Genomic DNA, 25,981 nt, shown 5'->3' on the forward strand with positions numbered 1-25,981 from the left:
AGAGTTCTGCCTTCCACGTTCAGATAATCTGTATGGAAAATGAACTGGAATGGAATAAAATACCTCAAATTAAAATGAGAAGCTGTGCTTAGTTAATTTGACTGATAGGGCGGGACAGGAGACAACACAACCTGGCATTACCTCTGTTTGAAGTCAGCGTAAAGCACTCTGTTTGGGAAACCCTTACGGCAAATGCGGATGCCTTCCAGAACACCATTACAGCGGAGCTGATGCAAGACAAGGAAAGCATCCATTTCACCTACAGGGAAAAAACAAAGCTGAACTAAATGGGGCCCTTCTATAGGGCTTAATCTTCATCTTGCTGAGGGAATTAGAAAATGCGAAGTGTCATCTCCTAAAAAGGCAACCCTGTTGGATAAGGTGAATGACACAGACAGCATTGGTGACTTAGAGGTTAATATTGAAATGACATTTTAAGATTGCTGTGTTTTCCGTACCTGGAGTTTTTGATTCATTGGGAATAATGCATCGTACAAAGTGAGGAGCTGTAGATCTTAGGTTAGTCATCAGCTTATTTAAATTTTCCTAGAAAACACATATTAAAAACACAATTAGCTTTAATGGTTCAGTGGAATTCCAGTTATTAATTTCTTTGGTTTGTGGGCAGTTAAGTTTAAGGTCATCTCTCTAAACAAAATGATAAGCTTAGCAAAATCATTACAGAGAAATGTATTCAAATAAACCACATATCAATCAACTCTATTTTAGGAATCTGCATCAGTTTTAGCGAAGTCCTAAAGACACAAGTGTTTTACTCACAACCTCAGTACATCCGAAACAAGATGACCAGCAAGTAAGATTCAATGTCATCCTGAAGACCATTTCTGTAAAGCTATTCTTATATACTTTTCTCTTACTCTAACTAAAAGTCTCTTACACTAACTAAAGGACGTACTATACATGTAGTGATGCGTGATAATGTATTGATATGGTGATGACTAACCTCATTAACACGAGTTGCTGACATCAAATCTTGTTTAATCATAAAATTCTATAGTGAGCATTAGGACTCCTTCTTCCCACTGTACTACCTGAATTAGGATTGTGCCCCATCTTGTCTAAACTGTGGCTTCATGCTATCTGCTATGAGTATTGAATTCCTTTCAGCTAATGAAACTCTGATTTGAACTGTATTTTTGCCTTGCGACTTCCTCCTCCAGTGAAGGTAATTCAGCTTTCCCACCTGTTCGTCACAAGAGCTAGGCTTTTTTCCTCCCATCCCAACATTTTTCTTTTATTGATCTTAATCAGATACCTTCCAGGCAGGCAGCAAGCTAGCTTAGAAGAAATCAAACAGTCAGTGCCTACCAGAGATCACCAAACTCTGTGAAACGTCTTTTGTTTAGTAAGTGGAAAATAGAGAAGATTAGAGGTGGAATATTATGTCATCAGGAGACTGTTCAAATTGAAAATTTCTCATATGCTACCAAAGATCATAAAGGAAACAGTAGGAGCTGGGTAATTAGCAGCATCTTGTGTCCTGGAAAATGGGCTTCTATTTATGGATTATTAAACAAGTGTCTAGAAATATTTTCTTAGCTATCTTCGCACTTCTTCAGCTGTATCTATACAGGCAAGATAAAGGTCTCAATTTCCAGTGATTTCACTTCATGAGGAGTAACTCCAAATAAAACAAAATAACATAACTAGGGGGAGACAAATATCTCTTTCCTCACCTGAGCTTTAACTACATTACAACTTCCTTAATGTTACCCATATGAAATTTCAGTAATGGTAAATATAGCCACAGTTTTCCCCAGATATGCCCTAGTGAGAGCTTCTGCCAGGAGTGTATTCCAGTTCTAGGAGGAGGGAATTACTCAAGGGCAAAAAGGAAGGGTTATACTCCACTGCATTCTACGACTTTTGTTTTCCATGGTTACGCCAATCTTAGGATCCAGTTACAAAGCAAACAGGGGCTAGCAAATAACTTGGAAACACTTATAAAAGCCATTTGCAAAATTTGTGATACTGTCTCAAATATAATAAAAATCCCATAATCTACTGAATACTCAAAGAAGAGAAAACTGAACAGCCCATCACATGTGCAGTTTTAGTGACAATGTACTCATTTAGTCAAGGCCAGTGTCTCAGGCCAATGAAATTCTGGTATGGGATTTCAATTTCAGTTTGGACAGACCTTAACATTTTCTTCAGTGTATTGTCTTAATTTAGACTACGAGGTGGGGTGGCAGAAACAAACCTTGTGTAGCGAGGATACTGTTTGAAAAGAAGCACCTTTCTTGCGTTTCTTTTCTCCACCCTGGTCAGCTAAAAAAAAAAAAAAAAAAAAGTAAGAAATAAAAAATTCACATTTTCTTAATCTTAATGAGGGGTGCAAGAAGACAGACAAATCTTTCTAAAAGCACAACTTTATTTGGAAAAAAAGCACAGCAAATGACTTGCATGACTGATTGCTCAAATATATAAAAAATTCTGAACTTGCGTTATATATCACAAATTTGCCCTTCTTGATAATAATGGTTTGATAATAATGGTTTTTGTCGAAGACTACTGTAAGCTTTAAGGATTACATTTTCATTTCAGATCCAGGCAGCATCACTTGTTATGCAGAAAGTCCATAAATATGAATAAGGCAAAAATAGCTTTTAAGAAACAGAGTAGTTTGTTGTTCATTAAAAAACTGATAGGTGAGACTATGTAGAAAAAGCCAAAGAAAAGCAAGAGAGACTTTGTACCGTGCAACTGAAATCATAGCTCCCACATATCTGTTCTGGAGATACTGGAGTTGTGTAAGTAACATTTGTCCAGAGTAGAGAGAAAGCAAGGGTATTTCTCTTGTAACTTTAGATCTTGTAGCTTTATACCCCCTGAATTTTGCTTAAAGCTTCAGTCAAACTCATTCTAATCTTCAAAGAGGATGCTAATTTTTGACACGACCTTTACGAAGTTTCACCATACACGAGCCAAACGCTACCCTAAAAGACCTGCTGTAACTTTCTAAATACTGGACCATTAGATCATTCCCAGGAGGTCTGGCATTCTGTCACCTGTCAACAGCAGTCAACATAGGAAGAGAAGTGAAGAGTGCAGTGTGTTTGATGCAATTATCAAAAACTTCTCCTCCTTTGGAAGTGACATTGCCAAGCCTGGAAGAGGCTAATCTGGACAGGCTGTTCTTTCCTCCTGACTCCAAAGAAAAGCCAGGTAGTATTCTGACAAGCAGGAATATCCACAGGCACACACACACCTAGTAACTTGCAAGAATTTGCTAGTGGCAGGATTTCTGTTATTTATATTCAGCTCCATTTCTTATTCACATTATGAAGTCTGCAGCCTGCTTACTTCTGAGAAAGTATCTTATGATTCATGGCAACATCTATAGAAATGAGGTTACTAATAAATAGGCTGTAAGTGATTGCAACTTCAGGACATAAGAGCTACATCTTTGTAATGAAAGCCAGTCTTATTTACTTAACATCAATTTTATGGATGCTTGCTACTTGTTTTGCCACAAATAAAACAGCTGTATATAATGCAGACAGCTTGAATATGTCCTCAGATGTACATCAGTCTTGTCAAAGGAAAAACCAACAGTAACAGAAAAAGAATGTGTATTTTTGCAACCTTCTGCTGCTTTTGCCAAGCTGGAATAGTGCTCAGTTATCTTACAGTCTCCCTGTAAAATATTCCAAAAGTGTCTCTCAAATTTTGTATTTCTTATTGAATTGAGGATGGCTAGCAAGGAGGGCTACAGCGTGTGAAACAAGAACTATTCTTGTTCTTGTGCTTTTATGTATGGAACTTTTTGTGCATCAACTTGTCTGCATACCTGAACATTTGTATGCTCAAATCCTCACTGCAGCCTTCACAACACACAAATCCTTTCCAAAATTCCTCAGAAGTTTTACACATAAAAACTAGCTGAGTTAACAGCCTCCTTAAGATAGCATGGTAAACTTACACAGATGCTGCACACATCTAAATAACTAGCCAATGCCTCATTTAGCATTGCACCAGCTGCAGTTTAGAGCCTTGTTTTGTTTCTTAAATTTGCTGCCAGGCACATGTGACGGTGCGCTTCCCCCTTTCCACCCTGCTCTCCTCTGTATTTTCCCATACTTTCCTCCCTCCCAACCCAGAGCACATCCCTCCACACTCCTCCAAGACAGCATGCCTCCCAGAAATGAAAAACAAACCACGGGAGCCAGTTCTGCTTACCACTGTCAGCACTAACGTAACTTTCAAACAGGCTTGCCAGCAGTTTGTTGGATGATTTCTGGAAGATACCTACTACAGTTTCATTAAGCGGATCTTTGTTCTTCTCAAGCCACCCAATGATGTTATAGGGCACCTACAGTAAGCAACGTATTAAAAACATAAATCAGAGGTTGCAAATGTTCTCCTTCAGATCTGGCTTAAAGCAAATGACATGTTGCAATGCGCTGCTTCACAGTGGTAACTGGCATTTGTTTTTTCATCACTTCCCATACTATTCTCTGCTTCCTAATTCCCAGATTTCTCTTCCTAATATTTACCATCTGAATCCTGCACACTCCTTCCAAGCTTTCCAGTCCCTACATTTTCTCATAGACTCCATGGGGCCAGCTGTAAAGATCCCACATTTGATAAGTGACCCAGGAACCCTACTTGTAACTGCTAAATTATAAAGCACACAAGCAATAATTTCACTTTGCAACAGCACAGAACACTGGAATAATTAAGATTTTCTGATAGACACTTCAGCATTAATTCCTGGGCTTTGTCACAGCTCTGTTTAGTAGGCAAATACATTCCACTCTCAGGACCACATGGGGATATAAATATTCATTTTCTTTTCCAAGTACATTAACATCTACACATAAAGAGCAAAATGGACATTACTTCTCTTAATGAATACAAAATTAGCTTAACATTTGATTGTATTTTGAAAGCAACATAAATTGCATCAGATAGGCTCTAGCTCTACTCTCTTGAGGCATCATAAAAACTCTGGTTTTTATTGCATTCTCCTCAAATTTTTTCTGCTTATGTGGTCTGAAAACTCAGCTTTGAGACTGATCCTAACATGAGCAAAAAAGGGGTGAGAAATCTGTCCCCTCCAAGAAGACTCAATACATTTTTACAGGGAAACAAGACAGAAAGCAAGATGCTGCTGTTGTTTAAACACTCATCTAACTCTGATTATTGGAAAACCATTCAGCAAAACCGTTCTTAGCCCTCCTCAGTTTGTTTCCTTTTATCTGTGTGTCCAAGGATCATATATCTTGAAGTATGGTAGCATCTTAATACATTGCAAACCTATGCAGAGAAAGTAGAAGTCTACTCTTACTTCTAACTGTCCCTTCTTCCCATTTCTCATCCTTCCCACCGTTTCCCCTCCCTTTTGCACTAAGGGCTAAACCCCACCTGGAACACCTCTAATATAAACCTTCCCCCAGACAGAGGAACTTACTGCACCAGCATAATGAAGAAGCTCAAAATGAGCTTCGTATTTCCTTTTCTTGTCAGGCCTGGGTTTCTGGAAGTTAGGTGACTTGCCAAGATGATTGTCGTAGAGTTTGGCTTTGAACGTCATATCTGTAGCTTTTGGGAACATACATTCCTCTTCAAGGATAGACAGGATTCCCAGTGGCTGTTAATTTAAAAGGATTTTTATAAGAAAATGTTTAGGCTACCTGCTAAACCACCAGAGGAATCTTAAAGACTTGCACAGATATTAAAAGCAGGTAGCCTAAACACCACAGAAATGTCACAGTGAATAGGCAGAGGTAGGGCTACCACACTAACAGACTAATCAAAAGATTCCTCACCAATATAAGAAGAAATCTTGCAGGCCTGCAGGATCCCATTATACTCATAAGAAAGGGAAAAGGAAAGACATAGCCCATTCTGGGGAAGAGGTTGGAGGGAGGCAATAGTTTAAGTTTAGGAAGAGCCTGATGGACTTCGCACATCAGAATCTAATGCAACTTAAGAATTGGGGCCTCTTGGAGGGAGGTAAAGGCACATTGCTGAAATACAGCATTTTCCCTGAAAAGCTGACAAGAAAATTTGACATTAAGCATATGTGGAATAAGGTAAGTGGAAGAAATGGGGGAATAAGAAAAGAGGAGAAAGAAAAAGCAAGATTATGCAGCTATATAGACAAACAACAGACGGTTACTATTGGTTCTGTATGGCAAACTCATTGAAGTAAAGGCAAGTAGCCACAAATACTGATTTTCCTTTAAATCTGGTTTGCATGTTGGAAGGTGAAAAACTTGTTTATGCTGTTTATACATTACGTCTGCTCTTCTCACTAGGATTTGAGAACATTTCTAAGGGAACATCAAAAATAAAAACAATTCAGTAAATACGTCTTAGCACTCCTGTATATACCTTCTCAATTAGATCAATACAGGCCTGTAAGTCCATGCCAAAATCAATGAAGACCCATTCAATGCCTTCCTTTTTATACTCGTCTTGCTCCAGGACAAACATGTGATGATTGAAAAACTGTTGCAGTTTTTCATTAGTGTAATTGATGCAAAGTTGCTCAAAGCTGTTGAACTGCAGAAAAGGACAAAAAGAGAAGCGTCGGCACACAGTTAACTATGGCAAGAGTTTGGTGGAAAAGCAAAGACAAAATCCTTTACATCTTAAACCTCTGAAACAGTAACCGACTGAGAAACTACTGAGCATAATACTGGAGGCAAAGGAGGAGGGAGGTCAGTTGTAGGCAGCCAGCTGCCTCGCACGCAGTCCCCCCATGGAGTACCAGGATGCCCAGATTGACTCAGGTCCCCCGCTGGGCACCATGCCGCCTTCAGCAGCGTGCCACACCAGTCCTGCAAAGCAGAGCCAAGCGCTCTGCTCCGCCGGAGAGCAGCGTGCAGCAGTAACAGCATGAAGCGCCAGCCTTCATGAAGGGGTTCTGAGAAACACAAGTTCTGAAGCGCTTTTCTCACATATACCTGCTGACAGTGATGATACAAAGTGGGAGAAATATTACACCCTATAAAAGAGAGAGAGAGTGGGCGTAATGCATTCTCCTGAAACGCAGCCCAAAGCAAGCGAGATGATCCCTTTGCTGAAGGTTGCCAGCCTTGTCCCTCCCCAGGAGCTGTCAGCATGTCCAGTTGTGCTAAATGCTGTTAGTTACATCTGTTCACTGCAAAATCTTGCAAAATTACACAGACTATTTGCTTTTCAGCTTTCTAGGTTGTTTACCTTCTGTGCGGTTGGAAAAAGAAGCCCCCACCCAAGAGCTATTGCTTAGTGTCTTTCACAACCTTCCCCCAAATCCTCATGCATTAATACTCACATCAAAGATTTCAAACCCGGCAATGTCCAGGACTCCAATGAAGAACTGTCTTGGCAGCTTAGTGTCCAAGGTCTTGTTGATACGGATCACCAGCCATTTGAACATTCGATCATACACTGCCTTGGATAAGGCACCGACAGCATACAAAACCTAAAATACATGTTTCAAAACACCAGTAGGTAGAACAGGATTCATTATGAAACACAAGGTTTTCAGTACGGCAGCCTTTTTCAATCCCTGTTTGCGGTTTAAGTGAAATCTCATAATGGTTCATATAATCAGAAGTGCATATTTAATACAACACACAGCTTCTCCCATTATCTGAGCTCATTTTTCTTTGAATTACAGTTATGTATATATGTGGCAGTCACATATATGCACGTACGTACATAAAGTATTAATAAAGGGCCTTATGGAAAACAGTTGGGCAGCAAGTTGCAAATAGTTTAATCCCTTACATTGCCGTGGAAGTTAGATACCATAAAGCTTGTGTGCCTGATGCCAGCCATGATGTGTAGAAAGTCCAAAACCACTGTAAGAATAGAGGAGCTCTGTGCTCAAGTTAGTCATCGCAGTTTGCTTTCATTTTTTGAAGGAAACTATGTGACTTTGGACTTGTGTCTTGAATGCATAAGCAGGAGGTTGAAAGAGCAATCAAAACAATAAGCATAAAACATAACCAAATGGTGCTGATGCCATTCAGCCTGCCAAATACTCAACTATATCAACAGGATATAGCTGCCTCCAGCATTTTGCTGGTTACTGAGCTTGTATCGCAATCTGTCTTCAGGCAGCAATTTTTATCATCACCAAAACACTGAAGCCTCATCTATGACACTGCTAAGAAATTTCAGAAAAGCAGCAGTGCTAATCTAGGGCCTTCTGTTTTATAAATTAAGAGGTACCTCTAGGTGGATATTGCCTTTAGGCAACTGAGGTCACACAGAGCTTAAAATTACATGAACGATGAATGAGTGAATAAACAAACTACGGCTCAGCTCTCCTAGCTATCTGTTCAGATCTAGAATTAGATAGCAGTTCTCATGAGGCTTTGCTTCATCTAGCTTCCTTGAATAGCTGCTACTAACACATTGCAGAAATAATGCTACCAAAGGCGGTACTGGCCTTGCTTTCCTTTGTTAGTCTCTTTACTATCTATCAGTTTCTCCTTCCGTCATTCTCTATTCCCCAAGCTTGAGGATATAACAAGAGAATGAGTACAAGAGGATCCAACTGTTCGTGTAACACAGACACATGTTAATATTTCTAGCAGCTGTCTCTCTTTTTGGGACATAAGAGTTGAACCCTCAAAGAGCACTTGCAGGACAGGCGCCCAAATGCTCTGAAAGTTTCTTCTTACCTGTTCAACACTTTGACCTTTGGTCACATACTCATTTCCAACTTTTACTCTAGGGTGCAATAAACCCTTAACCAAATCAGAGGAGTTGATTCCCATTAGGTAGGCAGCTTTGTCAGCACCTGAGCAAGAGAAACAAGATTTCAGCTGGCTTGGAATTACTACTTGAAAACATGTGCAGCCAAAAAAATGTTAAGCACCTCCACTTCCTAAGAAAAACTGCATAACTTTGCTCTTCCAATGATTTGTGGTAGGTGTGTGTGTGCTCCACCATGCAGTAGAGAAGCTCAGCTTAGACTCTAATTGGTACAAGAATTATACCTGAGAAACTCTTCAGGTTTAGGGAAAACAACAGATCTTTACACTGATCATGAACAGTTCAAAAAATTAAAAAAAACTATTTCAGGTGCTTGAGGGAGTTCCTCCTCCTTCAAGCAAAGAAGCAAGACCGGAAACACAAGAGAGTGAAGGCAACAACTTTTGACATTTTGCTCATACAGTCGCAAAAACATAGGGCCTGTGAATATTCGTTAGGTTGCTCTGACTGTGTCTATTCACCTTCTACTAAATTAGTTCACCTGCCACTGCATAAGCCTTACTACAAATGAAATACATCACTCTTGGCTGAGGAAGGAGTACCTCATGCAAGATCGAGGCAGCAAGGACCTGTTTCTTCCTCAATAAGATGTTACTCTAAATACCTGCCAGGTTTTTAAAGGTAAGGAGCAACGTTAGGTGTTTTTCTTACTTTCAGTGCCATCAGCCTCTGCTTGTTCTTCTCTGGGTCTTTGTTTGAATTTCATGTTCCCAAAGTGCATTATTGCACCTGTGAGCTTGTAGGCACCATACTTCTCATCTGGCACAAATCCCAAGATGTCCATGGCTTGCTGTGAAAAGGAAACACCAGGATATTTTGTCATTTGCCTCCTCAATAACAATGACGTCTTGAAGCACCACAATCTACCTTTGCATGGCAGATATTACTAACTTCCCAAGGGGCATTATCTGACAAAGTAGCCACTTGAACAGCTTGGGTGCCCAGCAGTGGCTGGGGAGAACTGGGAGAGTTTCCACTACGCAGGATTTTGTACATCAAAGTGATAATAACATTGTGCCCATGGACATTACATGGAGCAAGACCACATTCAAAAGCATAATAGTTTATCAATCCTCATGCTTCATATTATGAAAGCAATTGAGACCTACTTCTACTTCCATTTAGTCCAAAAATGTCAGTGACAGAAATTAGGCTTCTGTCAGTACTTTTCCTCTCCACGTGTACCTATTAAGCCTGTACTAATTTGAAATTTTGCTTACATCTGTTGCCATCAATTCTTCTCCATCATCCAAATTGTCCACTGTAACTACTCCTTGTGAGCAAAAGTGGTAGTCATATGGGTTGGTAGATACCAGTAGCATATCTGTAAAACAAGTGCCAGGGTCAAAACTGCCATCCATTTAGGATATCCCAATAAAATGGAGATTGAAAAGGTTAACCCAAGATATAGAGTGAATAAGAAGGATATGTGGATACTGTATACACATCTACTAAGGATGTCTTGCAATATGCCAAGGTCATTATTTCCTGTATAGCCCTGCCTGTCTGCCTTGCCAGGCTCTGGGAGTAAACAGCCCATCCAAATACAGAGGAGAAAAAAGGGTTTTAGCATGATTTAGTGACAATGGGCATGGTACCTTCCATTTACATGAGACTCCTTAAAAATTGAGTTTCAGACTTGGAGAAGACACTCAGCTCTCAATGAATACAAGTCTGAACAAGCTTCTCCGCTTCTTTCCTACTCCCTTTTCCTCCATATCAGAAAACAAGTGAAGCTGTTTTATAGAAAGCTAACTGGCTCCACAACAGGGCAAGTGCTGCTCTCCTGAGTCAACAAGAAGTTTCACCCTTACTCAGCAGACCAAGCTTTGGTCTAGATTTCAGCCTTTTGTATATATATATGTGTGTGTGTGTGTGTGTGTGTGTGTGTGTGTGTGTGTATACACACACATTATATATATAAACCTCTGAGTAGATTTTATCCAAATTATCATATTAATGATAATATAATATTATCATAATGATCATAACATGGTAATATGATTAATTATCATATTAAAACACATTGTCTTTTTTTCTTTTTGATATTAATTTCCGTTCCAGCTGACAAACTGCTCATACAATTGTGTGGTTTCCCGCAGGTGCTTACAACCTCTGACCTTTTCCACCTCTTCAAACCTCAGTTTTGTTTAAGGGGGTTTCTTAGGGAAACATGGGATACACACGTGTATATATGCACACACACATACATATACATACACACAAACGTGTGTGTATGTACATATATGTGCCTACCAATATATGTATATATAAAAAGTCAGATCTTCTGTATATTTTATATGTTACTTTGCTATGTAGGCATTTATACTTATTATATAGACTTACTTATATTTATATATTTGCCTGTATTCATACTTGTCTATATTTAGATATGTACATATTTATATGTAAGTATATATACATCTTGATATAAAACAAAGTCACTATTGATTTCAGCCTCTTTAAGAGCCCGTGGATGTGCTTCTGCTGATAAGTAGGGTGTGTGCTGATGTGGATTATACAAATTGAAAGTTTATGAGAAGGAGTACATTTTCCCAGCATAGAGATTCTCACACAAGTGCAGCACTTCCTTGAAGTCTTTCCCCTAATCTTCACTAATTAGGTCACATAAAAGCTAAGAAGGTTAGGGATTTAGGGACTTGACCACATATTGTCAGAATAATAGGACTTCAAAACAGATTATAACTACTATGGCTTAGTAACAGTTTAGTGCAGGAATAAAACAGCTCTTTAGTGTTTCTTCAGAGCACAGGTTAAAGTAATTGAAACACATTACTTGGGGAAAGAGTTAGAGAAATAACTAGAGAGTATTTTTTCAAAGCACTGGGAGATGGGAGCAGGGATCTCATCTGCTGTCTATTCTTCTCCAGCAGGTCTATGGGACCACGTTCAAGCAGGGAGAAACCTGGAAGGTGGTCTCTCATGTAATGAGCTCTGTGCACCTTTGCATATTCTCCTTCGTTATGCAGCATGATAGGATGCCAGTTCTAGCATTTGGGGCAGAAACAGAGAACAGGTTTTTCTTTATGGAGCTTTAATCAATCTCCTTACATGTAAAGTCAGGGTACTACAGGCTTTATTGCCATAAATGCTTTCTGAGGCTTAAGCAGTTTTCTGGATATTTTGAGGCTTTAGACTACACAAATTCAGTGTGCTGCTTTTTGCCCTTATAATGCTATATTTTAAGAGTCATGTCTGAGTCTCCATTCCCTTATTATAATCTGTAAGATCACTTCATTGTAAAGGGTACCTGCACCTATGTATCATGGAAAAACTGGCTTTATTACTGTCGTCAGAACACCACCTTTTAAAAACCTATTTGTCAGTGGAAGTTCAGTTTTGACAAGTGGAAGCATAAGAGCCTTTTTGAACATAGCCATTTTCCCTTAAGTGCCCTCTTCAGCCACTGCCTATTCAGCTGAAGGTCAGTTCTTGCAAGATGTGCATCCATCTAATGCTTACCCAGCAACTCCGATTTCTTTCCCGACAGGATTTGGTAGAAGATGTGATAGTCTCTTTCACCTGGCTGCTGGAAAATCACTCGAGATTTCTCCAGTAAATCTAGTCACATAATGAAAAAAAAAAAAAAAAAAAAAAAAAATCAGTGAGAAAGGTTCTCTAAGGTATCAGATGAGAAATTGTATTTTTAGAAGCAGAAAAGAGCTTGTTGCTTACAAATCTCAATATCAGCAGATGACAGCTTGCCCGTGGTTCCAAAATGGATTCGGATAAATTTTCCCTAATTCACATGGAAGAATAATCTAATTAATGTATATATTGTACACAAAGGTAAACAAAGGATGCTCCTTAAAGGGAATCATTTGGTCAAAAAATTCAGTTCATGCAAACTCCTTGGATTTCTGAAGGCAGATTTTGGGCGAGAAATATTAAACAATAATATTGCACTTTTCTAAGCCTAAAGCCATACATACTGATATGTAATTACCCCGTGGGGAAAGGATAACAGTGTCCTCTTCTGCCAGGCTAAGGCACAGGGGAATGCTCACAGCATTAAATTTCATGATGCAGCTTTACTGTAAAGCAGAACTCAGGGCAATAAGCTTGGTCATGAGACACGCAGTCTGGACTCCTCCACGATTGCAACCCTGACCTGAATGCACTACTTAACGTCAGTGAGGTGCTGTGCTTTTTATATTATTTGGCCCATAAAATTTGTGTATTCATCCACTGTATTTCAAAAAACCTCTGAGTAGATTTTATCCAAATTATCATATTAAAACCCATTGTGGTTTTTATCTTTTTGATATTAATTTCCGTTCTAGCTGACAAACTCCTCAAACAATTGTTTGGTTTCCTGGAGGTGCTTACAACCTCTGACCTTTTCCACCTCTTCAAATCTCAGTTTTGTTTAAGGGGGTTTCTTAGGGAAACATGGGCTACACACTCAGACTGTCATCCTCGCACCATTTCTTTCGAGCTTCTCAGCCAACATCAAGCCCTTGTGGCAGAGGCAGAGCTCGCAAGGAGATCTCTCTCCTGCACGCCTAATGAGAATGAGGCGAGATGCCCAAGTTAATGACAGCACGGAGGAACAAGCAGGGAGGGCTTACTCAGCCAATGTGGAGGAAACGTAGCTATCTGTGTGCATTTGCAGAGGGGAAAGGTGTGGGAGAGAGCAGGGCAATTGTGCTATGTTTCAGACAGAGAGTAAGGAGTGATGTTGTGGGAAGAGGGAGCAATCCTGGCTAAGTAAGGGAAAACATGGTAGTGAGATAAGGCTATGCAGAAGACACCGTCCTGGGGAGGATCTGCCATTGCCGTGGGGAGTCAGGGGATGTGAAGGGCTTCATAAAACCAGGCTTCATTCCCTGGGCATGGAACAGCTGTTCAGGGTGGCTCTTTTTTCCTTCTTTTCTTTAATCTTCCCCATAGTTTTCCCTGCCTAAGTTCTTTACCTGTGCAGGAATTCAGCTATTCTAACGGACGAAACAAGAAACAATTTGTGAAAAGATTATTACAGAGATGTTATTAACTGGCCCTTGCTGAACAAGACGTTATTAGATTCTAGACTTACAAAACGTGAAGAGTTGTCATTTCTCAGGGTTTTGGCATTTCCAAAAGCTTCTAGGGCTGGGTTTGCTTGAATGATTTGATCCTCCAAGGTTCCCTAGAAATCAAGGTTGAAATACTGCTGAGAAACCTGCAGGCTAAAAATTCAGCTGGCAACTGTAGGAGCCATGCATTTCACTTACAGTGAGAACCATCCTGAGCAAAACAATTTAGCTCCCCACTAGGGGTAGGCACAGCGAGAACAGCCTAGTGGCAACATCAGCACTCAATAACAAGAGCTTAAAAGGCCTTAAATGTTGAGCTGCTCTCTACTGCTTTGCTTTGCGGATTTTGTATTTTATGCCATCCACATGCAGATGAAGCAACCATATCTTTCAGCGTACTGGGAGCACATGGAGACATCCGTGTGCAGGTGTGTAGGAGAGTAGGAGAGAGGCTACTGAAGAGAGCCACAAGCATTGAAAAGAAATGTATTTGCAAGCACTCAGAGCTTGAAATATTGGGCATTTGGGGAGATTAACTTCCACTCCCACTGACTTTGTTTTGCTGAAGTGAACTACTTTCACATCTTGGGCCCCAGGGAACACCTCCACTGAGAAACCACATGAAGAGCAATGCCAGGGGTCATGAAATGCGTCAACAGAGCTCGATACCATTTGCGTGTGGAAAAGATAAAATAGTGAAGCTGACTACTTACCCCAGTTCTGGTAGCTGGTTGCTATCAAAAGAGAAACAGAAAAAAAAAAGAAACAGAATGTGAGAACTAACATGAAGGACATCACAGAAGATGAAGATTAGCAAGGTTAGAGATCTAGCTGGCACCAACGTAGCAAGCAGCAGGATTTTTTGCATCAAAAAATCTGTGCAGCTGTTGCTTTATGTTCCCCGTGTATCACAAAATAGCCAAGGGCTGTTCCTATCAGCTTGTTATTTTTACCCCTAGTCCAAACATCTACCAGGTTTTGCTCTAGAGGTGTTCCACAAGGAGCCAAAAGACAAACTGGGCGCAGAGAAGAGGTTGATATGGGGTGATAAGAATAAAAGGACATAAATGCAAACAGACAGGCTTTAGACAATTAGATCTTGCTGCACCTGAACTTTTGGATTCTTTGTAAAAAGGGGTGATAATGAGGATAAAATGTAACCTCAGCTGGCAATCTACTAAGAAAAGCTTCCAACTGCAATATCTATTATTTGCACAGTTATTCCATGAGCACATCTGACTTTAGCCACTAAAATGAGCACCAACCTCACTGGCATAAAAAGCCAGCTCTTGAGCACTCAACCGCTTAAGAGAGCTTTGCAGGCCTCCAATGAATGTGTATCAAGTTTTGGCGACATCAGTAACGCACACAGAATCCAAGCCTGGCTGAAATTTTGGCCTTATACATAGAGTTCATAGGAATCATTTAATTTGCTGTAGAAGTGTGTTGAGACCCCAAGTGCAATGAAACACTTAGTGAATAGCTCTTAGCAATACAAAATAAAAAGCAACATGAATACAATATTCAGTGCACTTAGAGTGCACTTACAGGCAGAATAGCACTTATCCAAAGGGAAATACAGAAAAACTAATTGAAAATCTCTTGTCAAAATATTCTTTTTTTGTGGATGAAAAAGCTTTTCAACAAAACAGACATTTTGATGAGAAAGCTATGCTTCTGAACACTAGGCTCTCTGTGAAAAAAAAAATCCACAGATTTTTTTTAAATCCTCAAAGTCTCCCCAGCTTTTGACCAACTTTAATACATTTGCAAACGTACTTAACATTACCAAAGCTAAAACTGCTAGAAAAAGAGAGGGGGCAACAAGCAATTGTTCAAACTCATGAGGGGTTTGGTTGTCCCATCTGGAGCACAGCAGGTTCAGAACTACTTTGGCCTTCTACCTGCAGACTCAGTGATGCCACTTACAGAGGCAGAAATATCTTTTCCCAAAGTAAAGGGGAAAAATACTCTTCTTAACCATGCCTGCTGAGGTCTAGCACATGTTCTGGCGTTTGGAGTACAGACTTGTGAGGTTAGTTGCACACAATAGAAAAGTCTGGGAAGTTTGAAAGGCCACCGCTGCTGGCAGACTTACGCTCTTTTTACCAGGTTCACCCAGGGCTGCCACCGTGGCAAAGTACTGAATGACCCGTTTCGTGTTGACAGTCTTGCCAGCACCGGATTCTCCGCTAAGGGAAGAAAAAAGGGAACAATAATGTTGCTCAACCAGCTGCAGTTCATCCTTTTACCTGCCAGTCCCACCAGCTCCTCCCTCTGCACAGGCACTTCTCCGAGATGCTGAGAGGTTTCTGCAACCTGTTGTTTGGTTATTCCAGTGCAAAATCACACCAAATTGACTGAATGAACAGAGGTGAATGCCTGCGATAACAACTACTAATTCTTTGTGCTACTGGTCTCAGAAATCTAATATGAACTCGTATTACACTGAACTTCTTTTAAGGGCATGAAGTTCTACTACAAACATCCAGACTCAGGCACTGGGGTGTACTTATATAGAGCTAATGAATTGGAAAACATTCAGAAAACCTGCAGTACATTCCCAGCATTATCCAAGAGCACATGAGAATGGTACAAAGCAACAAATACACCCATCTTTTAGGCTTGCCAGCAAGTGATACGCCTCTTCTTTTCTACCGTGGTCATCTCTGTTGATACATTCAATTGTTCACCCAACGCTCTTAAATGTATTTTGTGGCAAGGGCAACCACACCGAGAAAGTCTTCTATGAGCAGACTAGGCAGCACACAGCAAGGACAACCCTGAAACAAGCTTATTTTAACTGCCTGCTGAGCCTTTTTCATGCGCTTGGAACAAACACCAAAGGGGGATCAGAAAGCAGGCCAGCTCTATCTGAGCCTTGGCTACCACTTTCCCTTGTGGTGCAGCGTAACCGTCAGATGGCCAAAAGGCCAGTCACTGGACTTGCATCAATTTCCAGACAATTTAGCCGAGCTTTCACCAGCAAACTTGTACTTCAGATGATTTTTCCCTTCTTTTTTAAAGTTTTTTTTTGTTTAGTTTTTGTGGTTTTTTGCAACAACAGAATCTCAAATCTGTCAAAAAGAAATACTTACGTGATCAGCATAGACTGATTTTCCCGATCTGAGGAGAAATAAAAAGGCAAGTAAACGAGGCAAAGTCAGTAGGCTGTACAAATTGCTTATTATCACTGCAAATAAGTACCAGCTATTCCAGAATTGTTCCCAAGAGAATAGGAGAGAGTCATAAGAAGCAGAGATGAAAAGATAAAAACAACTGTCATCTACGACAACCTCCAGCAGTGCCAGTTCTGCCCTGAACCCTCCTCTATATTTTAAGTCAGTATTAAAAACCTGCCAGTCAGAAACATTTCCATATATCTGTGAAACTGTAACTGGACGTAATTTCCTATCAGCAAAATGTTTCTTTTCTGACTTCTGAATACATCTTTGCTTACATCTGACCCTGTATTACTGGACCAACCCAAACAATTTTATGATTTGTTTGCTAACTGTTGCATTCTATGTGTACTTGTCTTTCACTACACACATTGCTGATGCAATCTTATAGTCTCCCTATTGTTAATGGCTTGAGCAGAAAAAAGTATTTAAAATAACACTTTGCATCCATACTATATTATTAATCAAGTTCAGCAAATGCTAAAATGAGAACAACTTCCCAAACCATGGAGATTAAATTCCTCTATCCTTTTTTAATTCCATTCATCACAACAACTTACATCAATAACTAATTTGACCTAGCTTGGCCGTAATCCACCCGTATCTGACAAAACAGCATCTCTTTGCAGGCATGTGTACCTCAGGATGCCCCTTCCCCCCGGCCACTTCTGTCCCCTCACAGCTGTGGCACTCTCCGTGCTATTAAAGCTGGGTGGCAGTAGCATGTGTCCCCCTATTTTTTTTTCAGGATTTCTCTCTGCAACCTCGTAGGACCTGGTGTAAGTACATCACTGCTGCCCTCTGCTGATAAATTGTCTTTGCAGCCGCTTAAGGGTCAGGGCAGGCAGATTTCTCACAAAACTCTGGAGCTGTTTCCCACAAGACAAGCACCAGGACCCCAGCAAAGGCAGTCAGTGCAATACTGATGCACGGAGCCACAACAGGTCTGAGCAAAGGATGTGCGTGCAGCAACATGGATAGCTGGCACCAAGCTCTTTGTTCATACAAATAATACAACAAATACTATCAGATCATTTTATTAATTGCCTCTGAGTTAAGACTGTGTCAGAAGAGTTTGGAACAGCTTTACATTAATTCACCAGATACTGAGCTGCCTCAAGTGAGGATGCCTCTTCTGTGGAAATATTTGAATAGGCAAGTTTTACATCTGCTTTTCATGAATGTAGATAACTTATGAGCATTAGAACTCTGAGCATAAACTGACAGTAAAATTGGGAATATACTTACAGCCTTTCTGAGGCTAGCCCATTTCAATTACAAACCATGCTGGATGATCCCAGTCCAGACACCTAGGAACTACAGGCCTTACAGATAAGCAGTGCATGGAGCTTACTGTTATCAGAGCTACCACAGGGACAGTGAGGAAGATAAATAAATAAATAAACAAAAATTACTGATGAAAATTCCTAAGCTCCCATTCCTGGTTGAGTATTTACATATTCAGTGCTTAGGGCTTGCACTGCAAATGCTCCCAGGAAGCTCTATCCCATATCAATCACATAGGCTAAATAAAGTGAAATCAAATTTGAAAGTGAACAGTGCTACTTACTACGCAGCATGTCATGGTATGCGTTATCAGCGATGGAGAAGATGTGAGGAGGGGCCTCTGAGCGCCTCTTGCCTTTGTACGCAGCAACCACCTCCGACTTGTAGACAGGCAACCACTTGTAGGGATTTATAGTCACACAGAATAAACCTGAATAGGTCTAGAAAGGGACCCAAAATAAGAGTGAAAACAAAATCTGAAAGAATGGAATAAGAAAAAAATCTCAGTCAACCAAGCAGGAATTAGCTGGTTTCAAAAATGAGTACCCATCTGATTTTATATTTTTAGCATGCCTTTGATATGTGTTTCTAAAGCCAATGATCTGCTATGTGCTTCCTATTGGCAACAGATGATATTTAAATGACAGATATTAAATAGCTTTGCAGAGGCAAAAAATATTTTCAAGTGACAAGCAAACAGGAGCAGCCCCTTCGGCAGAACTAAGAAGCAGCACAGACTTTCTTCTGGGTCCAAGCTTTTTACCTTGTTCCCCTACAAGAATTGTTTCCTCTTAAAAATAAGGATTACGGAGCAAAGAAAACTTACAGCTTCCCAGTCTGAACTCCATTCTTAGGAAGGGGAATTTGGGAGAAACAGTCTCCCGTTATTAATTTGATGTGAGCACCTTAGGCAAATTAGAGTTGGATCAGCTGGATGTTCAGAGAGAAAACAACTCCATAGTGTTATTCCCCAAAGCCGCAAAGCGTTTTTGGCTTTTGGAGAAACATAGTTGGTAAAAATCCGTCTCCATAATCATTCCTCAAGCTATCTATATTAATTAATGAGAGCCCAGCAGTTCTGAGGGAGAACATCTGTCCTCCCATGGATCTGGGGACAGACGTTAGCCATTAACTTTTCAGGTACTTCCTCTGGGTCGAAACAGAAGTCTTCAGAGAAAACCAGATATTACATGGGCAAAGGCCCCACGTGCATATTCTGTTATGAGCTCAATTACATTGTAAAAGTTTCAGGTAAAATGCAGGGGCCTTTCCTAAATACAGCGTCAGGACCTGCTACACATGGGCTTTTGTATGAGTCACAGAATCGCGTTCTGCAAGGGGAAAAAGCATGACCAGTGGACTGACAACTGGATTCAGGCAAGACAACAAATTTCATTGTCTAACTATACTGACCTCCAAGACAAAGCCATGCTTTAGGGCTCTACATGACCATATATAGGGGTTATTAGATATATGCAGAAAATGTATGATGGTTGGAGTTTAAATGAAAAACAAGGTTTCATCTCTTGATCAAAAACAAAAGCTGGAATAGGAACTGGCTAGGAAATACACACATCACTCTCACTGACTTTGACTTCAGATATAGCAAACATAAGGCAAAATTTGGCCTTAAGAAACTAGATGCTACTGAAGCTTGTTCTGCTGCTGACAGAAATTAATGCTTAATGCTTTTTTGGGGAAGACACAAACCAAGGGGAGACTCCAGACCAAAATAAGAAAGATATCAGCGCTGAAAATGAAGAGAACTAAAGATAGAAAGGCTCATAATTAAAAGAAGTTACATGTATACTCTAAGTCTGAGGCATTTTTTTTTTAACAAGGAAACCTCCATAGCTAGTAATAACGTAGATTAATAGTATGAGTGGACAAAAGAGACCAGAAGGCTTTAACTACCTCCAGAAGGTTTTAACTGCAGAATATTTCCAGTGACACTATTTTGCAAGATAAACAAGCAAAAACTGAGAACGAGAACACAAGCCTATTCATTCACTGCTGTCTATGTTCAGTCACAAACCAACTGCAAGCAGTGTTTTCTTGAAAAAAAATGAGCAAGACTCTCAGTTTTGTGGCATTGCCAAGTTGTAACTTGCATACAAAGAAAACAATGTGATCAAACGTCACAGCATTTGGAATGCAGGTTTCCAAACATACCAAGTAATGACCCTTACATAAATCATCCAGTTGCTGTAGCGCTTTCTCAGGTTGTACAGCACTGATGCCTCATTCAGGTGGGTCAACATAGCCATATCCTCAATCATGTCAAATTTGGGAGGGTTCATCGACTGTGCGTCATCTTCTTTTATAGTCATGATCTGCAAAGACAGACAGGAAAGACACTGCTGGAAAACGCGCAGATCCTGTGTTGCAGCACGTACCTTGCAGGAGAACATTTTTTCCCCACAGAGGGAAATTCTTTAGCTCAGACGCGCATAATATCATTCGCTCTTGCAGCTAGCAGAAGAATGAGGGAAGGCTGAGGTGACTAAAATACGGAGTATAACTGTAAGACTGTGGAACATGCTAACTACAGCATGGGATTTCACCTGCTGTCTCCTCGTTTCTCCCTGCTGGATCAAACCCAGAACTGGTTGACTGCCTACCTCCGCTCACAGGTTGCCAACTGCTGTGCAGCCACCAACGCTCTTTAGACTCTACTGTGTTTTTACTTGCCCGTGGTTGTTTTGTATATGTCATTTTCATATATCATCAGGGCTTCTCGTTCACAGCCTATTTCATGAATGCTTTGAGTCAGGTAACGGCATTCAAACCGTTATGTATTTTTTGCAGCTTAGCACTTGGGCCTCATTAGTCACTGGTCAGACAAAAAAAGGTTTTGTACCCTTCCATCTGCCGTCTCAACGGTCACTTTGCCACCGCTGGCTTCTGTAATTTCAGCTTCAACATAAGCTTTCTTTTCATCGGGAACCCAACATTTCTTCTTCCCTGTGAAATTAAGGAGGCACAGGGTTCAGTCTTCAGGTAAATAGTAATACCATGCCCAACTTTAGGTTAGATTGCTAAGGTTACTTTTCCAAGCATACAAAACCCCTGGGGCCACAACAAATCTGCAATACTATGAGAGCTGCATGCCAAAACAGAAGGTACAGGGCTCCCAAATGTTGTGTATCCTTTGAAATGACAGCTTGGCATCCAGAGGTCCTTCCAGCACAAAGTGTCAAAATATTTCATAAACGCTACCTCAGCCTCCATGGGAAATTCATAATCAGCATAAGTATGCAGACAGAAGAACTGAGAGCCAAGCCCAAATTAAGCTGTTTGCTAAAAGTCACACAGAAAATTGCTATGTGAATGAGGAATACAGCCCGCATTTTTTTTTTGCCTGACAGCTATCAAATTTAACTTTATGTCTGCACGTTCTTCAAAAGTTTGTCTTGAAGAACATCAATATTAATAACTATGCATTAACTTATATATATAATATATTATATATATATAATTCTTTTTGGAAGCTTAGAGTAGCTGCACTAGGCTTTAGGTAGCTTGCTTTTAACAGCAGGTGCTATGAATAGCCTATTACTGTGCTTACTGACATACTCAAACTTACTATTACACCTCAAAGCTCACATAGATCCATTTTATGAAAACTAACTTATGGAAAACTGGAATCTAAGATCATAGATTGTCACGCAGAGGGCAAGTCCAGCAGACATACAGATACAATATAACGGGACATCCAGTCACGCCACAGAATTTCTTTCATTGATGGAACTTCAGTGTGCAGCACCCTCCTCTCAAAAGGGCAAAGAAAAAGGAACGATCTCTATCTACTTTAGCAGAGCAGCTTGTATAGATCTTAACTTCCAAATCTTGTTAATTAATTATTCAATATAGGTTAAACTTATATAAATTAGTACTAACCAATAATAAACTAAGGTAGTATAAATCAACCAGAATTATTTTGTAGTTAATGCTACCTGAGGGCTTTTTATTGCCTCGTGGAATAAAGAAATCAAAGCTTGATTAAACCAGCTACTTCATACAGCAGCAATAGCATAGCAGTGACAATACAGGCTTTGCAGCATGGATAGCTCCGCATTCCCACATCCACGCTATGGACGTAACTCTTATTCAGGTTAGCCCAGTCCCCGGCAGCATGAAAGACAGATAGGGCAACTCACCATCAAAGGCGACGGTCTGGGCCATCATCAGCTCCTTCTCACTCTTTCGGAGGAAGGGAGCAGCCTCCCCGAATTCCGTCATGTCCATCATCTTGGCAAGATTTCAAGGTAGCGCAGCCCAACAAGGGGAAAGAAAGGGACCTGGTCTACCAAAAAAAAAAGGGAGGGGAAGAATATCTATTTTTATGGTCCATCTGATGCACCATGTGGCTGGTGGCTGCAGCAAAAGTGAAGACTAATGCAAATACCTGGCACAGATTTGAGGCTATACTACACCTTCAGTCAAACCCTTCACTGGTCCTGACTTAGTTAAAGTCAATCAGATCCTGCGTGTTTCAAAACCCTAACATGGATCACAGTTATCTCCATGGGAGAATTTAATCTCTTCTTCATTGCGCAAATGGTGCTTAAGAGCAACTGGCAAAAGGAAACGCTTGAAGCTGCAATTTTGAAAGCCACTTAGCAGTGGCCTGTCTTGCCTCCTTTCAAATGACCTCAGCCACCGGCGCCGCTGTCCCAAGCCCTCCCGCGCCGCTCCTCGGGGTTTTGCCAAACAGCCCCTTCACACGTCAACTCAGGCAGGCGTTTCCCTGAAATCTCAGAGCAAGGACATGCCACCGCAAACTCAAAATTGTTACGGGGCCCTCCGGCCGCGCGCTTAAGCCCCGTGGGAACCAAGACTGACGCAGCCGGGGAGGCCCCCCCCAGCCGCCGGGACCTCCGAGATCAGCAGCGCGGGCATCCCATGGAGCCACCACGGCGCTGGTGCAAAGGCTCGGGGGCTTTCCACATCCATCTGGGCCGTTCGGTCCAGCTCGGTATCTACACTCGTCTTCCTAAGCGGCCAAGCCGTGGTGCCTGGGAGCCTTTTATCAGGAGAGCAACGGCAGGGGGCTTCGCGTAAGCGAGACCCGTTTGCTGGGTTCGTACTGCCAGGCGCTGCGGAGCTAAGTGGTTATCCCGCGACAGTCCTATTTTTATTGTCTGGAAAGCAGACGATCAGCTCAAGTCAGCAGCACTTCATATCACGAAATCTTTTTAAAAGCACGCCATGTAGTCTCAAAGTAAAATCACCCTTTAAACAGCTCTGTCCTGACTGTACTTATTTTCGTGGCCATATCTATTTTTTAAAGATGCAGGATTTGACGAGTAGGCCAAATGAGGCTGTACTGAATACCAGTGAAACTGAGGGCTTTTTACTAGGAATTTATTTGATTGCTATATACTTGTGGCTTTCCCTCTATAATGATTATAGAAATAAATTCCCTCCATATATGCACACATAGATGCACCTTTATATGTGTTTGTATATACATGTATATGTAACATACATGTATACATATACACATATATGTTTGTGTGTATACATATATATACACAGGGTACAGTGTGTGAAGTATGCTTGCTCACAGTGCTGCCCAGGGAATTTGCTTTAGAAGTCACACAGCCCAAAGATTTCCACCTACCCCAAGTTTAACAGAATTTTTTTAGACTTTTTTTTTTCTTTCCATCTGAGATACTATTTGATTACTATTCAAAGCTGCACAAGTGATCCTCAGATATTACCTGTTCCCTCATTTTACTTACCCTGCCACATCCAGAGGAAGCGGATAAACTTTCAAGACCCCTATCAAAACAGACACTGTAGTCTTTTCTTTTCTTTTTTTTTTTTTTGGAAAAAAAAAAAAAAAAAAAAAAAAAAACCTTAACATCATTTTCAATGTCTAATAAAATCCATGCAGTTTTTTCAGTGCATTCGTCCTGGGGAAGGTGAAGCCCAAAGGCAGCAAAACTGCCAAGCATCTTACAACCACTCCACTCCCCCCATTTGCAGCACAAACTAGAGACCTGCTGTCTTGTTGCTGTAGCACCAGAAAAAAAAAATACTTTCTTCCCCAGAACTAGCCTTAACTTTTCTTTCTGAAGACCAAGAGTGTACAATTAACACCGGTTATTTTAACACTGTCAGAGCTGACAAAACCTCCAACTGCAGAGACAGCTGAAGACCAGCATGGAAGCATCTCTCTCCCGCGTAGTGCCATGGCAGGAAGGGACCTGTCTTGGCACTGGCAGAGCAGTAAACTTACATCGGTTCAGGCATCTAAACAGAGCAGTGGTGGAGCATGCAAGGGTTATTTCACATCACACGTGCAAATATAAGAGGAGCCACTCCGATATTAACCTTGAGGATTTGGGAGGTGTTGCTGCAAGTCCAAATATACTTTAAACTGTTCTAAGCTCTTTCTGCTTTGTGTGGTTTTGCTCCATTGGTAGACCTCTTAGGGGCAGTTACTGAGCTATTACCTTCTGGGTTTTTTGTGGGGTATTATTTTTCCAAGTATATTCATTATAGCAAGCACGTTGTGGTGTAAAGAAGCTCTGATTCACCCAGAATCATCCATCTTTCCTAACTCCGAGCGTATGAGATTACTGACAACAGAGGTGAGAGCCCAGGAAGCACCCACTCGTGGGTGCCTCAGAGGCGATGAGAGAAACCCTTTGCAAGACAGGAGAAATTGGAAGAGCCCGTGATCAGAGTATTACTTTTAAAAGGTAGCGTAGTTTGGAAATAAGAGATAAAAAGCAAACACCTTGACTTCCCGTTCGGTCCGTCCCGCCTAACAACGAAAAGAGCCGGTGCTCAAAACCGTGACCCGCGTAACATAGCACATCTTGCCAGCGACAGGGAGTGCGAGAAACACAGCTCACGGGATGGCAGGCGGCTTCGCCACCCCGGTGCTCAAACCGCCTCCTCGGGCCGACAAGAGCTGTAGGTTTAGCGAAAAACGCCGGCGACCCCCCGAGCTGTTAGCGACGTGCGAGCTAGGGCAGCGCGTTGGGGCGCGGGGCGGCTGGTACTCACCCTGGAGCGAGCGCGCGTGCGCCTGCAGAGCACCGCGGCTCTGCCCGCCCGGGGCTTTATATGCACCTGCCTCAAGGTCACCGGCGATAACTTTTTAAAGGCATCGGCAGCTTTCCCCCGCGTCTATATTTGTCGCCCGGCTCCCCGAGGAGGAGACAAGGCGCAGGAATGCGGGTGGCGGCGGGCTCCCCGCGCGCTTTCCCTCGCCGCCACCGCCTCATTCTTGCTCCGTGACTTCATGGGAGAAGCGTCCGCCGCTTCCACGCCGCTTTTTCACGGCGGCAGGCGTTGCTTTACTTTGTACTCAAGAACTTAATTACTGCTGCCTGGCTGAGGGCATGGGGGGGAGAAGTGGGGGAAAGTTGGACTATTCGGATGCAATTCCCCAAGGAAGGAAAATAACAATAATAAAAAGAAAATAATAATTAAAAAAAATCAAAGCTTCTTGCCTGAGGGATAAGCAATTTTCGAGGGAACGCGGCTATGTGAGTCGAGGGGCAGAGCCGGGACAGGAGTTCCCAAATCACAGCCCGGCACCTTGAAGCCCCTTGCTTACGGGAACCAAGTCCGCAGCCCTGGCTTGGGGTTACACAGGCACTTGCCGGGTTAGGAGGGAGGCAAGAACGGGGAGGAAAAGTTTAAGACAACGTTGATTCTGTCTGGAAAGTGAATCACAGATAATGAATAAAGGCGACACCAGTTTTAGAGAGA

At 41.4% G+C, this 25,981-nt stretch overlaps 1 protein-coding gene across 1 annotated transcript in view; it reads right to left on the reverse strand.

Annotated features, from left to right (window-relative positions):
- Nucleotides 1-22,518, reverse strand: part of MYH15 (myosin heavy chain 15) — a 47,598-nt gene extending 25,080 nt beyond the window's left edge. Inside the window, exons 1-20 of the mRNA XM_062596757.1 lie at nt 22,408-22,518; nt 21,108-21,211; nt 20,437-20,580; nt 18,531-18,687; nt 16,877-16,904; nt 15,877-15,970; nt 14,492-14,512; nt 13,799-13,891; nt 12,439-12,502; nt 12,226-12,324; nt 9,963-10,066; nt 9,394-9,532; nt 8,649-8,767; nt 7,289-7,438; nt 6,364-6,534; nt 5,438-5,617; nt 4,204-4,336; nt 2,225-2,292; nt 459-546; nt 142-259 (exon numbers count right to left, since the gene is read on the reverse strand). Coding sequence (XP_062452741.1) covers nt 142-259; nt 459-546; nt 2,225-2,292; nt 4,204-4,336; nt 5,438-5,617; nt 6,364-6,534; nt 7,289-7,438; nt 8,649-8,767; nt 9,394-9,532; nt 9,963-10,066; nt 12,226-12,324; nt 12,439-12,502; nt 13,799-13,891; nt 14,492-14,512; nt 15,877-15,970; nt 16,877-16,904; nt 18,531-18,687; nt 20,437-20,580; nt 21,108-21,211; nt 22,408-22,498 — 2,165 coding nt within the window. The 5' untranslated portion in view covers nt 22,499-22,518. The remainder of the gene's footprint in view (nt 1-141; nt 260-458; nt 547-2,224; nt 2,293-4,203; nt 4,337-5,437; nt 5,618-6,363; nt 6,535-7,288; nt 7,439-8,648; nt 8,768-9,393; nt 9,533-9,962; nt 10,067-12,225; nt 12,325-12,438; nt 12,503-13,798; nt 13,892-14,491; nt 14,513-15,876; nt 15,971-16,876; nt 16,905-18,530; nt 18,688-20,436; nt 20,581-21,107; nt 21,212-22,407) is intronic.
- Nucleotides 22,519-25,981: the final 3,463 nt, after the last annotated feature.

This window comes from Rhea pennata, chromosome 1, assembly GCF_028389875.1.
Source record: "Rhea pennata isolate bPtePen1 chromosome 1, bPtePen1.pri, whole genome shotgun sequence".
Lineage (NCBI taxonomy): Eukaryota > Metazoa > Chordata > Aves > Rheiformes > Rheidae > Rhea > Rhea pennata.